Source organism: Globicephala melas, chromosome 4, assembly GCF_963455315.2.
Source record: "Globicephala melas chromosome 4, mGloMel1.2, whole genome shotgun sequence".
Taxonomy (NCBI): domain Eukaryota; kingdom Metazoa; phylum Chordata; class Mammalia; order Artiodactyla; family Delphinidae; genus Globicephala; species Globicephala melas.
Genome location: NC_083317.1, coordinates 142667882 through 142687150, shown reverse-complemented (window position 1 = coordinate 142687150; position 19269 = coordinate 142667882). Strand labels below are relative to the sequence as shown.

The window sequence follows — 19269 nt, the reverse complement described above, 5'->3', positions numbered from 1 at the left end:
GAGCTCATATAATTCAATATCAAAAAACAAACAACCTGATTAAAAAATGGGCAGAAGACCTGAGTAGACGTTTTTCCAAAGAAGACATACAGATGGCTAAGAGGCACATGAGGCGATGCTCAACATCACTAATCATCAGGGAAATGCAATCAAAACCACAATGAGATATCAACTCGCACCCGTCAGAATGTCCATCATCAGAAAGATACCAAATAACAAATGTTGGCGAAGACGTGGAGAAAGGGGAACCCTAGGGGAATGTAAATGGGTGCAGCCACTACTGAAAACAGTATGGAGGTTTCTAAAAAAATTCAAAACAGAACTACCATGTGACCCAACAATTCCACTCCTGGGTATATATCCAAAGCAAATGAAAACACTAATTCAAAAAGATACATGCACCCCAATGTTTATAAGAGCATATTCACAACAGCCAAGATAGGGAAGCAACCTAAGTGCCCATCAACAGATGAATGGATAAAGAAGGTGTGGTATATGTACACGATGAAGCCTTACTCAGCCACAGAGAAGAGTGAAATTCTGCCATTTGCAGCAACGTGGACGGACTTAGAGAACACTATATAGTTAGTGAAGTCAGTCAGGCAGAGAAAGACAAATACTGTATGTTTTCACTTACATGTGGAATCTAAAAAAGAAAAAACAAATGAATATAATAGAACAGAAACAGCCTCACAGATATGGAGAACAAACTAGTGGTTACCAGTGGGGAGAGAGATGGGGGAGGGGCAAGAAAAGGGAAGGGGTTAAGAGATACAAATGACTATGTATAAAATAGACAAGCTACAAGGATATACTGTCTGGCATGGGGAATACAGCCAATATTGTGTAATAATCTCAAATGAAGTATAATTTATAAAAATATTGGATCATTATGCTGTACACCTGAAACTAACACTGCAAATGTACTCTACTTCAATTAAAAAAAAAGAGGGAGGGCAGCAGGTGACCAACAGGGATAAAAAAAGAAAAGAAAAAGAGAAGAATCAGCGGAAAAACCAAGAGGCCGGAAATACATATAAAAGAGAAGAGACCGCCTAGTAGGAAAAGGCAGAAAGGAGAAGGAATAACCAAGGAGACACCCACCACAAAGCTCCGTCCTCAAGAGACAAGTATGTGGCTGGTCCCCTTCACTTCGCCCTGCACCCAGCTCAGTGATCGCTTCGGAGGATAGGGGGCCCTTCACGCTTGAGTGAGGAGTCAAATCAGAGCCTGAGGCCCAGGCGGGGTTTGTGCAGAGGTGCTCTGTTTTTATATGACGAAGCCCAGGAAGTAAAGTGCAGCAGAGCCCCTGGGCTAATGAGGGCGGGTCAAAGGTGAGGAAGAAAGCATTTGTGAAGCTCCAGCATCTGTCTCTTTCAAAAGGTGATCTGGGTTGCACTACTTTTTGGACGACCTCTGATGTGGTCCGTTCTCTTCCTCGACCGCTTTTTCTGCTAGGATCCCTGAAGGGGGCGCTCTTCCGAAGGCGGTGATGAACAGGCCGCTGTGGGAGTGTGGCTCACCGGACACTGGCTGCTTCTGTTTGCAGGAGGAGGGAGTCTAGGGCTCTCCCTCAAGAGCATCGCTCTTCCCTCCAGCCTGCTCACAGAGCTGCTTTATCAACAAGTCCTCTGTGCGTAAAGACTCTTTAACAGCCGGTGTGATCACAGAGGGGCCTCCCCGGTGTGCCAGGGTGGTGTCAGTGAGCTCAGAGGTGGTCCTCCCGGAAGGGTCACCTGAACGGGGAATGTGACAGCCACACGGGGACTTGGGCCGAGAGAAAAGCTATCAGGGGCCCATGGCCTCTGGGCTGGGGGGTCCTTCCGACTGGGGGAGGCAGGGGTGGGGGGACAGTCAACATCCTGGAGGGTGTTTCACGCTGTTATCACATTTTAAACATGTATCCGCTTATAAAATTTACAGTAGGTAAAATCCATGCTATGTCATTCGTAAACCAGGTACAGGTGTTTCTGACAGTAAATGTTAGAATGGTCCCATCGACCACCAACAAGTATTAACAAACCACGACATTACAGACACGGACTGAATGGGGAGAGAAGTCTGAATTGCAAAAGAAATTAACCAACCAAGAAATAGCACTTGGAGTTTCAAAAGTGGCATATAGAGAAAAACACCACCACCCCATAACTCAGGGACTTCCCCGGTGGTCCAGTGGTTAAGACTTCGCCTTCCAATGCAGGGGGCGCGGGTTTAATCCCTGGTCAGGGAGCCAAGATCCCATAGGCTGCGAGGTGCAGCCCAAAACGAAAAGAGTGGCATATAGTGAAGATCTAAGAGAATTACACAGACTATTCCCAGCTCCGTAATCATCTCATAATTTCTACATATTCTAAGTGATAGAAAAGACACCTGGGGCAAATCCTTGCCTGGCATTAAGAGCGGGTACCTTTCTATGTGTGTGGAGACCCAGAGACCACAGGACAGCTGGACAACAGACAGAAAAAAATACCTCTCGTTGTTGGAACGAAACCACTTAGCAGAGCCTGATGCAGTTACGTTTCTCCTGACTGAAGCTCTCAATAAAGCCAAACAGCGAATGCTGGGTCGTTCCCCTTGGAACCTACCAGAGCAGAACTTTAATCTCAATGTTCCCCGTGAACCTACCATAGCAGAACTTTAATCTCTTATATATACCTTACTCTGCCCAAACAGAGTCAAATGATTGGCAATAAAATATCAATAGTTATGCTCAATAAAATGATCACAACAGAAACAGAGTAAGTCATAATAAAGAACATGGACAGAGGTACAGAAAAGCAGCACGTATAATTAGTATGCATATTCATTATACGGGTTAATGGAGTGATGTGACTAAGCATTAAATCAGTGCTGTGCTACCTCATGACCAAAGTAAAAAAAGACGGGAGTACAGAAGGAAAGGCGGCTCATTTTAAAGAGTGAGAAACTTATTACTGGTTCTAAACTGTAAAAAACAAAACAAAACAAAAACCCACTGGGAGAGGTTATCTAGGGGAATAGGAAAGACCTGTGACCTAAAATATACAAGTCTTGCATAATTCCTTCCCTATCATTTAAAACAAATCTTGCTTTACTCTAGATTCAGCAGAATTAATGAGCCCTTTTTCCACCACTGTAATCTTTATCTTTAAATGACCTTCATTTAAGAAATAAAGAAAAAGTTAATTAAGATCTAGCCTAAATGTCCTCGACTCTTCAGAGATTACTCAAGTAAAGGAAAGATAGTCTTTAAATCATTCTTTGGCTAAAGAGTTCTGAGTAAAAGACACATTTCCATGCGAGTAAAGATGGTGTTTATTTATACCGAGGGTCTGCTTCACTTTTCAATTTCTTATTTGTGTTTTCAGAGCCTTTCACTGACAAGGACAGAACAGATATTTCAACAGCTTTACCCAATTCCCAAAAGACCATCAGATGTTAAAGATTTGAAGACAATTTATGGGGAGGAAAACACCTCAAAAACAGACAATTTACTAAATTCTGACACTAAGAAATACATTCATTAATTGATTTTAGTGGAGGAAGACTTCAGTTTGGGGAGAGTGTAGAAATGGATAAGTACTGATTCAGACCACCCCATCATTTCCTCTGTGTTTCTCTAAAGAAAAAATAGATCACTGCTGATTTCTAACAAGGAAAACCCTCAAGTGACATTTTCTAAAAAGTAGATCGAAGAGAATTTCCATCACGAGTTAATATATACAGCAACTTTTTAATGAGATCAACTTCCAAAGCAATAAATTACAGGTTATTATTGCAGGGACAGCAAGAGATGACTTTATAACAAAATGTGTAGCAACAGCGAATCCATGTCTAGATTTATATTAATTAAGGGATAAGAAAATATGCACGGGGAATGCTAACCAGAAGCGGGTCAAAGCCAGGGCTAAAAAGTTGAGGTCAGTGAGTCTAAACCTACACCATATTATAATGAGACAAATGTAACTGACAAATATACTTTGCTGAGTCCCACTGAATTGGAGTTTGCAGAGCAAAGAGCCTCCAAGGAAAATTAAATACTTACCTTTAAAGGACATTTAAGAAAAAACTAAGAAGCATGCATTATTTTTACAAGAAAATACACTAAAGATATTTCCACTTGAAAAAAGAAAAAGCCACTACAGATACATAATCAAGGAGTACATGCATCTATAACCCCCTTCTTTTTCACCTTAGATACCCTCTTCCACGATGAACACTATGAATATACCCATGGCTAGAAATGAGTTCCCCAAACGCAACTCTCGCATGCAAATCAAAGGCTTCTTTGCCTGGTTAGAATAACTGCAACTTTTAATCACTTTTCCAGAGAATTAAACAAACAAGCAAACAAAACCCTCCCACAAACAGTAATCTTTCACTTAAAAACTTTTACCGAACTAGACGCAGGCTATTTTGAGCTCAGATGTGATGAATCCCAACTCTAAGCTACCCACAGTATTTGTGTTGGTTTGTTTTTATTTTGTTTTTGGCCACGCCACGTGGCTTGAGGAATTTTAGTGCCCCAATCAGGGACTGACCCCGGGCCCCCTGCGGCGGAAGCTCGGCATCCTAACCGCAGACTGCCAGGGAATTCCTTCTCCACGGTATTTGGAATGTAACTCCATTGAAAGCATGCGTTCTCTGCAGGCTCAAAACTATTCCGGATAAGGCTGAAGTTACTATACACCAGCCCTATGTGACCCTTGCCTAGATAAAAACCACACACATTCCTCAGGTAAATGCACCCTTCTACAGAGGACCAGGGTGGCTGGTACTCTTACGTGTCACTGCCCGAGTGAAACAGGGTTATTTATTCATGCACTGTAGCTGAGTGATCTTTTCTAGAGTTTTTCTTATAAAAACCTAACGCTGGCATCCAAAGCTCAATATACTGTAAAGACATGTCCTCTACGTCTCCATTCATCCTAATTTCCCTTATGTATTTGAATTAGACTGTGGATGAACACGTTTCCATCACAAGAGCCAGTCTGCACAAAAGAGTCAGTCGCCGGGGTAAGGTGTGGCCACGAAGCTCTTCACTGATGTGAAGTCCTCCCAAAAGGTCCTACCTACATGCTTGCCCACTGGGCACACGGCTGGCAGGCTTCTGTCAGCTGGCCTAGGCACCTGAATATCACAAACAATATGACTAATTTGGGGAAATGCCCTCAAAGGAAAGGCAGTGCTGAATTAGGGGGAAAAAACGCTTGCATTTTTAAGAAAAAACAAATGGGGGTGTTTATTACTCAAGTTTAAAAGTGCTTCATTTCGCTCCTCCATAGGCTACTCTGCAGCAGAAAGGTTCTTCAAATACACCAAAAATATTTTGATTTATAATTTTTTCCCAGGAACACACCTGTCGTGGAAAGACATATGCCTGTGGTTTAAAGGAAGTCCTGTACTGCTTAGTACAGGATTCTTCACCAACATGACACAACCAGAAATTCAACACGCATAATAAGCATGAGGCTCCAGGACCTCTTAAAGGACAAACAGAAAGAGAAGAAAAAGAGAAAGAAGTTATTGCTGTTGGGTAGGAATAATTAGTCTGACATTTTAGAAACATCTTCTTTTTAATATAAGAATTATTGCACATGCCGTTACTGACAGCCCCTTCCCAGGCCCAATTTTGAATGGAAGGCTGAGTTAGAAAATAAGGAAAAGTATAAAGATGACGGCTGATCCGTTAAGGGTGCCAGACACTGGTAGGGCTACATGAACTCTTCAAATTCCCATAATTATGATATTTCTCCCCAGACAATACGATCTCAAATATCCAAATTAAAAAGGCAAACTGTTAATCATCCAATGTTTTGTCCACACAAGTGCATTTCTGGACAATTAGAGGTGTTTTATTATGTTTCAGAATTCTAAAGTTTCCATATTAAAACACTACAGTGCATGGTAACGATGTCAAACGTGTGTTACTTAAATAGTTTATCGTCATTTCTCCTTAAAAAAACGACTTCACTCAGTGGCCTACTGTCCACAGCAACACACACTGCACCCTTCAGTAACGAATATTAATAACTGTGAGGCAACAACCCGTCCTGAAGTTGACTGTTTCATCCCTTTTAAAAAGGGTTGCCGTGAAAATGGATGGTGGAAAGCAATATTATCTGAGACTAGTTAGCCTGTCTAAAAGAGTACTTGCTAACCTGTAATAATACCTCAACCCTAAATAAAAGTAAGTTTTGAATCTGTATTAGGTGAGGGATATATTAGGGTTCATTATAACCATTTTCTGTATTTTTCTGAACGTGAAAAACCCACTTCCACCCCTTTCCTTGGTAAAGCAGAGTCTACAGGGCATCCAGTCTAAACATTTTACTAATGTTCCCTATATGTGCTTAAAAGTATTCGGTCTTCACTCATTTAAAATGTCCTACAATTCATTAAAAAATAACTAATCAGGCTGGCCTTTTCTTAATTATACTGAAATGGTGAGATTTTTACTGTACATGCTGTCGTGGGACACACCAATCAGAATCCTTACAGAGGATGAGTGGACAACTCCATAATGGTTAAAAAGAGAGCAGAATTGCAGTTGCGACCCTGGGATTCATCTTCCTGCTTTAGGAACGCCAGAGCACAGCTCTTCCCTGGTCACAGCTATTCCCTGGGTCAGAGGTAAGGAAATGGAAGCCAGAAAAAAAACAGGAAGATGATAAATCCCAGGCTGTATTTTCATATTCACCACTGGGAGCAATTTCCCCAATGGCCCTTTTCTTAAGTTAAGTTATGAAGGTGAAACTTTATGGGCACGTTTTAAGTGCATCTCATCCCATACATCAACAAATACGGTAAAGTCTAGTTTTTACCATCTTTAAAAGAACCAAACCTACGAAGGAGATATATTTAACTATGAAAGCAACAAAGCTTTTGGAGGTCAGCATTTCTGGACAATGATCTATCAAAAGAATAATAAGAAGCTAATGTTCTTTTTAACCTAGACACATTGGCTGTTCAGGAAAGATAGCAAAGTGAAGGTTATGTTAGATTAAAACTTGCCTACTGCCTATACCTGTTAAAGAAATTGAACCAGTAATTAATGACCTTCCAAAACACAAAGCACCAGGCCCATATGGGTTTACTGATGAATTCTAACCAAATATTTAAGGAAGAAATTATAACGATTCTCTACAATCTCTTCCAGAAAATACAAGCAGAGGGAATACTTCCTAACTCATTCTGAGGCCAGCGTTACCCTAATACTAAAACCAGACAAGGACATTAAAAGAAAAGGAAACTATGGACCAATATCTCTCATAAACATTGATGCAAAAATCCTCAACAAAATATTAGCAACAATATCTAGGAAGAAGTATACATCACCACCAAGTGGGATTTATCCCAGGTATGTAAGACTGGTTCAATATTACAAAATGAATTAATGTAAAACCACCACATCAACAGGCTAACGAAGAAAAATCATGTGATTGTATCAATAGATGCAGAGAAAACATCTGACAATCCAACACCCATTCATGAAAAAAACCCTCAGCAAACTAGAAATAGAGGGAAACGTCCTCAACTTGATTTTAAGAATCTACAAAAAAACTACAGCAATCATCATACTTAATGGTGAGGAAGTTTTCATTTTCTCACCAAGGTCAGGAAAGAGGCAAAAATGTCCCCTCTCATTATTCCTTTTCAACATTACACTGGGAGTCCTAACTAAGAAGAAGGAAAGAAGAAAATGAAAAAAATAGTATGCGGATTAGGAAGGAAGAAATAAAACTGTATTTTTTCACAGATGACATGACTGTCTAGGTAGAAAATCTGAGAGACAAAAAAATTCTCCTAGAAATAATAAGTAATTATAACAATGCTACTGGACACAAAGTTGATGTACAAAAGTCAATTACTTTCCTATATTCCAGTAATGAACAACTGGAATTTGTAATTAAAAACACAGTATCATTTATATTAGCACCCGATAAAAGGAAATCCTTAGGTATGAATCTAACAAAATGTGTACAAGATCTATACGAGGAAAACTACAAAACTCTGATTAAAGATATCAAAAAGGAACTAAATAAATGGAGCTATTTGTGTTATGGAAAGAAAGACTCAATGTGTCGAGATGCTAGTTCTTCACAACTTGACCTACAGATTCAACACAATCCCAACCAAAATCCCAGCAAGTTATCGATATTTTGTGGATATCGACAAACTGAATCTAAAGTATATGGAGAATCAAAAGACCCAGAATAGCCAACACAATATTAAAGAAAAAGAGCAAAGTCACAGGACGGACACTTTCCAACTTCAAAATTTACTATAAAGCTACAGTAATCAAAACAGTGTGGCACTGTGAAAGAATAGATAAATAGATCCATGGAAAATAACAGAGAGCCCAGGTGTCCTTTAGTAGGTGAATGGATAAAGTGTGCTACAACCGCACAATGGAATATTTTTCAGAGCTAAAAAGAAATGCGCCATCAAGCCATGAGAAGACATGGAGCCACCTTAAATGCATATCACTAATTGAAAGAAGCCAATCTGAAAAGGTAAATACTGTATGATTCCAACATATGACTTTCTGGAAAAGGCAAAACTATGGACACAGGAAAAAGATCAGTGGTTGCTGGGGGTTAGGGATGAGAAAGGGATGACCAGGTGGCGCATGGAGGATTCTTAGGGCGGCGAAGCTATTCTATGTGGTGCTGTAACAGTACATATCATCATGCACTTGACATAACCTGTAGAGTGTACAACACCAGAAGTGAGCTCTAACGTAATCTACGCACACTGAGGGATAAGCCTATATGCAGGTCCATTGACTGTAACAAATGCACACTCTGGTGCAGGATGCTGACAGCGGAGGAGGCTGTGGGTGTGCGTATATGAAAACACTTTGTACTTGCTGCTCGATTTTGCGGTAAAACTAAAACTGCTCTAAAAATAAAGTTTATTTTATGTCTACGGGCAGAAAAAAAAAAAAAGACTTGCCTACATGAAGCATCAATAGAAACACCAAAGGCTGATTAGGACACTTGCACCTCTATCTCTCACCTACACGCTAAAGCCCCCAATCCTTACCTGGCAACTCTTTGTCTCAAAGAGGAATCCTTTTCCCTTGTTTCACTACATGGCAATCCAAAGTCTGAACCCACGATCAGGTAATTTTAAGTTTCCTTTATCATTCTATATTTCCGAGAAAATCATCCTTTGACAAAATGTTACAACTGGATCTTTCAGTTTCATTATTATACGCCAGTATACCTTGTAAGATAACTATAAAGGGTTTCTTTTTACAGAGTGACAAGGTAGGGAGACAATCCTTTTAATAGCATTCAAGAGTCACAATTATAAATATATAGGTCAAGGTGAATATCTCAGAATTTCTATTTTCTGGTTTTTTCTAACCTAATTTATGATGGTACAGAATAATTTCTGTGAAACATCTTTCATTCGCAAAACTGAAACGTCGTTTTCTTTAATGATGCACATTCCCTGGTTTTATTCATCCTTCTCAATGAAGCCTCAGTTCTTCTAGAACCTCCACACCCTAGACAGCATATTTCCAAATTGATCTGAGTAAGCTTATGGGCACCGATGGGGCAAGACGGGGCAGTGACCCCAGGAGTCTACAGCGAACTCTGAGCCAGAACCCAAAGCCCTTTATACATTTTTTTGGTCCCCATTTAACTCCTGGTATTTAAAATACCAGGTAGTTTAATTAACTACATATAACTACAGCTTTCTCTTTCTTGTATAAGGCATCAGGGAAGATAAATGACTACAAATTACAGTTTATTTACATCTATATTTGGAAGTACTGATTGGAATGGCTTTTGGAATTCAACATGTAATATTCTAGAAGAGAAGCCAATTCTTCACAAACAAGGAAAACAGTCTGAAGTTAGCTGTATGTGGTACCGTGTATTTCTACATTATAAGCTTCTCACTTTAAAAAAAGTCATAGGTATCAGAAGATATCTGATGTCTACGTAGCCATTTGTAATGTCTGTTCTAGAAAAATCAATTTTTTTTTTTTGCATTCCTGTTAAGATAGCCTGCTTTGAAAACAGGTAGGCTTATCACTTTTACAGCTTTCCCTAAACTTAAGTTAAATAAACTGTTCTCTGCCAGTTCTCAAGTGTAGGAGTAGAATGGGGTATGCGGAAGCAAGGTTTGCGCTGCTGTTGTAAGCAACGGAATTCTCTTAAATTCCATTGTGTACCTTGCATCAGCCTAAGAGCTCACAAACTTAGTGTGAATAATCCACACAAATACATCTGTGTTGAAATAATTAATCCTATTTTATGGTCCCCACCCCTCAGCAGTCACTATCAAAAAGTTTAATATTTAATAGTAACACAATTTACTATGGAATCATAACCAGGGCAAAGACAAGCAATTGGTAACAATCAAAGTTAATGTATCTGAGACAATTGGTGGATAAGGATTGTATTAGTTGTTTAAAAACAGGCCATAAGAGATCTGGAGCTAAGGGCTGTGATGCTGGGGAAGGAGGAGGCCATTTGAACCCTATCAAAGGGTCCCGGGGAGCAGATTCCTCCCTCTGTTTGCTGCATCTGGGAAGAACGGAACTCTCGCCAGGGAAGCTGCAGCTGCGTGCACCCTTGGCTTAATCGCTGTGTAAGGCGGAGGGTTAATTAGCTGCCATTCTTAGCTCCACTTGTTGTTCTAATAAAGATCTGCATAAATCTGAGACTGGGAGCACCCGATCCTTGATTTCATTCGGCAGATGATGCGGGGGAGGGGAGGAGCGTGACGATTGTGGGTGTGCTCAGAGCTTCTTCAAGTGACCTAGCCTGGGGCGTTCTGCCTGCTTGAAAAGTGGTGGACGACGACCTCTCGGCTGTTTATGGACGCGGGACCCTGCTGGCCAGGCTCACCGCAGGCAGCCTGGAGTGTGAAGCAGATTATCAGGGAATGAAATACACAGAGTGTATTTGCAAAGTACTCAGTATGGATCTCTAAAAGGAGAGGACAGATAAAAAATTCAGCCTCACAATTCTGTTTTATTATGCCTAAAAATTTCTGGCAATCATTCCTCAATATCCAATACTTGGTTTTCCAATTTCCGATCATCTCCTAAGTGGTATATGTTTTTTGGGGGGGAATTTTTGCATGATACAGTGTCAGAATCACATTTAGAATCAAACCAGTTCACAAGAATCTCATGATGTCTCCTAAGGTAGGCACTATCATTATGCCTACATTATTATACAGACCAGAAGGCTGAGGCAGAGAGGAGTTAGTAGCCTGAGGGTCACAGTCAGAATGAAGGGGAAAGCTTAGCAGCTCAGTAGAGATTTGCAGCAAAAAAAAAAAAAAAAAAAAAAAAGGCCTGAATGGTTCTATTAAGAACACACCACAGAAACAGAGGCTTAGGTACAAATGAACTGAGAGTGTGGAACAAAAAAGTTTATAACTACCAAGTTGTCTTTTCAGAATTTCCCCATATTATGAAATGCCAACATCTTCCATTTCAGCACTTAGGGAACCACCACCACAACAAAAGAATCAAACAAGTTCATAACACTTTAGAAAGCAACAGTAGTAGAGCAGAAAGAACTGAGATTAATGATGCCAGATGTTACGCAGATTTATGAAAAAAAATTACTAATATTTCTGGACATTACTCTGTGAATAAAGCATTTGGGACAGGAAAACTGTTGACCTTATTTTATCTCATAACTGTCAGTGTTCCCAGTATAGTTCATTTTGTATGAGGGAAAATACCCATTATTAATAGGCCTGAAGACCGTTATATAGGCAGATTTTAAATAATAAATCAACAGATTTCATATAAAGGATATGCTAAAACAGCTAAGAGTTTGAAAAGGCAACCACGAAACAGCAAAAACCAACTTTGAAAGAGGACATTAAATAGAACAGAGCTTAAGTTTTATACCCGCTTGAGAAGAGAGTGTTTACAAACAGGGGCTCTGCCATGAAAGATGGAAACGTGTTTCCTACTGTAAACTTCAGCAATTCATGGATTACATCCTGTTCACCAGGCAGGACCACAGGCAGAGGAGCCGGGAGGCTGGTGCTGACCTTCTGAGCCCATCAACCTCCTCTCCTCTGGCTGTCCCTTTGCCCCCAGCAGTGTGTCACAGCCATACTCTGGCAGCCAGCTATGCCTGACTAGGCAGAGTGTCACGGCAGGCCCAATAAACACCCCTGTGAAGTGTGAACAGGGAGACCTGCCTAGAACAGACCTGCTGGGAACAGAACAGTTACCCCTGGTGCACCCGTCCACTGGCTGGTAACGGTTGGACATCTGCCACCTGACAGATAATCCTTCCCAAGAGATAATATAGTCTCGGCACTACTAATTCAGGACTAGGCTTTTTTTTCAGATTAAAAAATCCAAGAGGGTCCATGCTGAGGAGGTGGTGCTTGTTAGAGATTACTTAATACTATCTTCTCTCAGTTAAATGCAGCTGAGTGGGTACTTATCACATCAAATGGATGCCCATTTGGAGTCCTAAATATTCTGAGAGATAACATCAAGAACAATCCATTATGCTGACAGAGGGCTTTCACATACACCATCTCATTTTAAACTCACAGGAATCCTGTGATTTAGGTGCAGCTGAGGATAACGTCCGTTTGATATAATGAACGGAGGGTGAGGAAAGTTAAATGGCTGGTACCAGGTCACACAGGTAATAAACAGTGGAGCTGGTTTTTAAATCTATATCTGCTGACTATCAATACCATGCAAGAAAGGGTGTGCAGCCCCACACGGAAACACAAAACATCTGTTCTGAATGGACCGAAAATTCTTGAAAGAGATAAATGTAAATTATGAGAAAAATATGAAAAAAGATGAAAAAAACCCCCCAGTTCATGCAGGAACAAGAGTGGGAGCCCTTATAAAGCTGGTTAAATCTGTGTCTTCATGCAAAGCCTGCTTCTGAGCTGACAGCACTTCTGGTGTTAAAACAGGTCTGCAGATTCAGTGTAAGAAAATCTTTATTCATAGTCTATCAAACTTACATTTGTGACTGTTTGAAAATAGGTTAGATTGAAGTTTAACATAAATCTAGGGAGAAAAATCAACAGAGACTAGAAGGAAGTGTACCAGAAAACAGTGTGAAATAAATCCACTGAACAAAACAATGTGCTTTTTTGACTTGTTTTTGATAACTTTGTTTAAAACCCCAGAAGTGTGAACGTACCTGTAAATGATGTGCCGATTAGAAACCTTTTTTACGTGTGTTAAAGTATGAACACTTAGTTTGTTACCATGTATTTTACAGAGAGTATTCTATTCTTATACCAGATAGGCTATCTCTAGTTGGTGACACTTAAGGAACATTACTAGCTTTAGGTTTTTTCTTACTATTCATAGCATAATTTTCAAAATCTATTTATCCTATTTATGTGATTTTGCTTTAGCCAGGGGTGATTTTTTAATTTTTTTTGCAGAATGTGTCTCTAATTTTCTGAGACACAGAAAAAACTCTAACTTACGGAACAGAAACCTTTCTTGACTGCTGAGAGAAGGCTCTGGGGGAGCGTCACCTCCATAGAGAAGAGAATGAGGTGATGGGTCCATTTCAGCTCACGTGGTTCCCTCTGGGGTAAGGACTGCCTCTCAGCACCAAGTTTTCTCTAAGTGTGAAGTGACACCTTATTCCATGTATAAGAAGTGAAGACTTCTTATTCACCTTGTGTGAGGCTCAGAAGTGCCTCATAAATAGTAGAGTCTCAGAAGTCTTTTTTTGCTTTCTTTCTTTTTTCCCCAGTTTTATGGAGCTATAACCGACATATAACACTGTGAGTTTAAGGTGTACGGCATGATAACGTGACACCAAAAGTCTCCTGAATAAGTGACTTACCTCTCAAAATAAATTTTTTCTCTAAAAAACAGAAAAACCCCTCGTCTCCAAATTTCAGCAAACCCCAGAAGAAGTATTTTCTGGAGAGTGGGGAGGCAGATGTAGCCCCACGTTGCAACATTTCCGAAAGGAAATAGCACACACACAAAAAGCCTTTTTAAGACAAGACCTCCAAATGAGGTTATACAGTCACAGAGATAAACAGGATTGAAATGGGAATAGTGAGACTGAAAAAACAAAGTATTTGTCGTTTACTTTTAAACTAGTACATCATGATTGAACTTCACTATCTGGCATGAAGTACGAATTAATTTAAAAAATATTTTATAATGATCTTGCACAACTATATTTTCTTTTTGGTGTTAAAACCATTAATTTGTTATATATAGTCTACATATATCACAATTTAATTAGATTGCTTTTAAATGCCTTCACTAAAAAAATTTTTATTATTGAAAAACAACAAACATACAAAAATGGAAAAGATGATAATTTCTTCACGTTTTATTAACCAGCCAGGGACCTAAGAGAGACCTCGATTCCCATTTGCCATTTCTCTCGTCTAAAACTTCACTTATCTAGTGAGTTCATTCCTGAACATGGTAGATGGAATCTCAAAAAACATTAAGACTATTAATTAACTACTCAATGAAGAATTTCTCATTGAGAACATCAATGAAAATCCCAATGAAAAACCTTTGGATTTTTGTATTTTCCAAAATACACCCAAATATGTAAAAAAATTGGCAGTTGGTTAGTCTTTTAGTTAAAAGAAGCTGGTCAAAGACATGTAATCGTGCATCTAGGAAGACAGGAAGTAAGAATTTTCAGTATTAAGCACACCAGCAAGCCTCAGGGCTTGGCCATAGGCTCTTTTCAGGTTTCCTGGGAAGCTGTATTTCCTCGTTGACTTTTTGGGTATTTCCTAGTTCAGGAGTTTTTTGGCCCTAATAGCTTGTAAGGATGCACGATTATTGAGATGCGAAAATGGTGACGTCTGTGTGGTGCTGCCTGGTGGCTGTCAGATTTTAATAGCCCACGTTTCCCAAGTGAACATCTTCTGGTAGGCACCTAATTAAACATCTAGCTATTCAATTTGAATTTTTATTATTAGCTCAGGCCCAGCGGCCATGGCTCACGGGCGCAGCCGCTCCGCGGCATGTGGGATCTTCCCAGACCGGGGCACGAACCTGTGTCCCCTGCATCGGCAGGCGGACTCTCAACCACTGTGCCACCAGGGAAGCCCCTGTAACGCATTCTTTAAATGCACTTCCCCATCTAAAATGATTTTTCATTCATGCTTATCACACTATGCTTTTTCCTTCTTGGCAAATAATGTTTTTGAAAGACCAATGACCAGACTGAATTGAAAAAGAAAGCAGTTACAAACTATGAAAATTTAAGATCAATAAGAATAAAAATAATAGTGCTAGTGGTAGTATTGGCGGTGGTAAACAAATTACTAAGGTCTGACATTCAAGCCTTGAGTAGCTCCAATTCTACACTGGATTACAAGTCTCTTACCGGGATTGCAGTCTGTAAGAAGAGAGCAGATGGACAGGAGAACTTTAGAAATGGTGAGGGCCGGACTCCAGTTGTCTTTCAGGATGTCCAGACAGATCACGCCTTGGCTGTTAATATTACAGTGATAAATTCTGGTTCGGAAGGTAACCTAGAAGAAAATGTAAAGTTGATATAAATAGACACACTATTTATTTATTCATAAAATTTTATTATAGTTGATTTACAGTGTTGTGTTAGTTTCAGGTGTACAGCTAAGTGAGTCAGTTATACATAAACATATATTCACTCTTTTTCAGAGTCTTTACCCATATAGGTTATCACAGAATATTGAGTAGAGTTCCCTGTGCTATACAGTAGAGGTCCTTGTTGGTTATCTATTTTAAATATAGTAGTGTGTGTATGTTAATCCCAAGCTTCTGATTTATCCCTCCCAGCCCACGTTTCCCCTTTGGTAACCATAGGTTTGTTTTTGAAATCTGTGAGTTTGTTTCTGTTTTGTAAATAAGTTCATCTGTATCAATTTTAAAAATCAGATTCCACATATGAGTGATATCACATGATACTTGTCTTTCTCTGTCTGACTTACTTCACTTAGTATGTTAATCTCTAGGTCCATCCATGTGCCTGCAAATGGCATTATTTCATTCTTTTTTTGTGGCTGAGTAATATTCCATTGTATCTGTGTGTGTGTGTGTGTGTGTGTGTATACACACACACACACACACATATATATATATATGTACCACATCTTCTTTATCCATTCCTCTGTCGATGGACGTTTAGATTGCTCCCATGTTTTGGCTATTGCAAACAGTGCTGCAATGAACATTGGGGTGCATGTATCTTTTCAAATTATGGTTTTCTCCAGATATATGCCCAGGAATGGGATACTGAAAATATGAAAAGCCAAATTAACAAAATTAAGGTACTGAATGAAGATGAAATTCCATGCTCAACAACTAAAGGATACTTATTCTTTTCCAAGCACATAAGAAACATTTATAAAAACTGATCACATGCTAAGCCACAAAGAAAGCTTAACGTATTTCCAAAAATTATTAAGACTATTAAGGTCCCCCTTCATACGTTTGCAAACTGAAAAATACATTTTCAAATAATTCTTGGATCAAAGAAAAAAATCAGCTATGTTTATAACTGAGTGACAGTGAAAATGTTGGGTTGCCAATACCAAAATCTGTGATTGGCCTAAAACAGTTAATGAAAGAGAAATCTACAGTTTCAAATGCATATATTAAAAAGGAAGAAGTTTCCTGAGTTGTGCCCAAAGGAAGAAAAAAGAATAGAGTAAATCCTATGAAAGTAGAGAGGAATGGGCAGAAGTTAATAAAATAGAGAATACCTGTGATATTAAAATTCTGCAGAGAAGTGAGAGTACCTAGCTATTTAAGTGCTAGATGAAAAGACAAAATACTTTTATGATCCAGTGTACGTGATGAGTGGCTTTTGTCTATAATACCATATTTTTAAAACCTATCTGAGTTTCCTGTGCTATACAGTAGATCCTTGTTGGTTACCTATTTTATATAGTAATGTGTGTATGTTAATCTCAAACTCCTACTGTATAGCACAGGGAACTCTACTCAATACTCTGTAATAACCTATATGGGAAAAGAATGGATATATGTATATATATGTATAACTGAATCACTTTGCTGTACACCTGAAACTAACACAACTACTGTAAATCAACTATACTCCAATAAAATGTAAAAAAAGAGAAAAACCTAGCTCAGACTACTCTGAGCCAGTTAATCATCAAAATGAGTAAAGGAGGGAAGCATTATTATCGTACTCACTTTAAAAAGAAGCTGTAAGTATGTGAGGTTGGTAGATGCTAACTAAACTTACTGTGGTACTTATTTCAAAATATATACCTATATCAAATGAGTGTGTTGTACACCTAAAATTAATACAATGTTATATGTCAATTATATCTAAATAAAACAAAAAAATTTTATTAAATAAAGAAACTGAGGAATCTCCATGCTGTTTTCCATTGTTGCTGCACCAATTTATATTCCTATGATATGATCCAGCAATTCCACTCCTGGGCATTTATCTGAAGAAGATGAAAACACTAATTTGAAAAGATATATGCACTCCTATGCTCATGGCAGTATTATTTACAATAGAAGATATGGAAGCAACGTAAGTGTTCATCGATAAATGAATGAATAAAGATGTAGTGTACACACACACACACTGGAATATTACTCAGCCATAAAAACGAATGAAATCTTGCCATTTGCAACAATATGGATGGACCTAGAGGGTATAATGCTAAGTGAAATCAATCAGACAGAGAAAGATAAATACTGTATGATTTCACTTACATGTGGAATCTAAAAAACAAAACAAATGAACAAACTTAGCAGAAGCAGTCACAGATACAGAGAACAAACAGGTGGTTGCCAGAAGGGAGGTTGGTGGGGAGAGGAGAGAAATTGGTGAAGGAGATTAAAGGTACATGATAAACTTGCAATTACAAGATAAATGAGTCACAGGTATGAAATGTAGAGTGTGGGGAATATAGTCAATCATAATGTAATATCCTTTGTATGGTGACATATTGTAACTACACTGATTGTGGGGATCATTTTGAAATGTACAGAAATACTGAATCACTATATTGTGTATTAGGAACTAAGACAGTGTTGTAGGTCAACTATACTTCAAAAACAAACTCACAGAAAAAGGATCAGATTTGTGGGCAGAGGGGGAACTGGGTGAAGGCAGTCAAAAGATACACACTTCCAGGGACTTCCCTGGTTGCACAGTGGTTAAGAATCCGCCTGCCAATGCAGGGGACACGGGTTCGAGCCCTGGTGCAGGAAGATCCCACATTGCCGCGGAGCAACTAAGCCCGTGCGCCACAACTACTGAGCCTGTGCTCTAGAGCCCGCAAGCCACAACTACTGAGCCCACGTGCCACAACTACTGAGCCCGCGTGCCACAACTACTGAAGCCCATGTGCCTAGAGCCCATGCTCCGCAACAAGAGAAGCCACCGCAATGAGAAGCCCGCGCACCGCAATGAAGAGTAGCCCTCACTCGCCACAACTAGAGAAAGCCAGCACGCAGCAACGAAGACCCAAGGCAGCCAAAAAAAATTAAAAAAAAAAAAAAAAAGACACACACTCCCAGTAAGATACATAAGCACTAGGGACATAATGTACAACATGGTAAAGACTGCTGTTCGTTATGTATGAAAGTGGTTCAGAGAGCAAATCCTAAGGGTTTAAGAAAATAAAAATACATTTTTAAAATAAAATTATTTTCCCCTATTTCTTTAACTTTGGATCTATATGAGATAATGAATGTTCACTAAATTTATTGTGGTAAAAAAAAAATGAAGAAACGGAGGCACAGAGAGGTTAAGAACTGGCTCATGGTCCCACAGCTTGTAAGTGGTGGAGCCGGAATCTGAACACAACCTTGTTGATCCAAAAGTCCATGCTCTCCCGTTCAGCCTCAATGCCTGTTCTTTTATTTTTTTTTAAAAACTTTTAATTCTGAGCTAAGTACAGATTCACATGCGGTTGTAGGAAAGAATACAGACAGATCACCTACATCCTTCCCCCACTTTCCCCCAATATCACAGGACAGTGATACCGACACAGAGGATGGATCCATGTACTGATGGATATACGTGTTCCTATGCAATTGTATCACGGGTAGATTTGTGTGCGCATCGCCGCTGTCGAGACACAGAACAGTCCATCACAAACATCCTTTGTGAGACCCTTCACTAGCCACAGTCCTCCCCCGACTTCTGAATTCCCAACAAACACAACTCTATTCCTCTCTCTATAATTCTGTCATTTCAAGAAGGCTATATAATTGAAATCATACAGGATGTAACTTTTTGAAACTGGATGCTTTTCACTCTGCACAATACTCTTGTGATCCGTCTA

General features: G+C 39.3%; 1 protein-coding gene across 2 annotated transcripts in view; it reads right to left on the bottom strand.

The window, feature by feature from the left end:
* Positions 1-19269, bottom strand: part of LOC115863453 (ubiquitin-conjugating enzyme E2 E2) — a 352617-nt gene that overhangs the window by 33899 nt on the left and 299449 nt on the right. For both annotated transcript variants that reach the window (XM_030876330.2, XM_060298646.2), the window contains exon 5: positions 15336-15483. In XM_030876330.2, coding sequence (XP_030732190.1) covers positions 15336-15483 — 148 coding nt within the window. The remainder of the gene's footprint in view (positions 1-15335; positions 15484-19269) is intronic.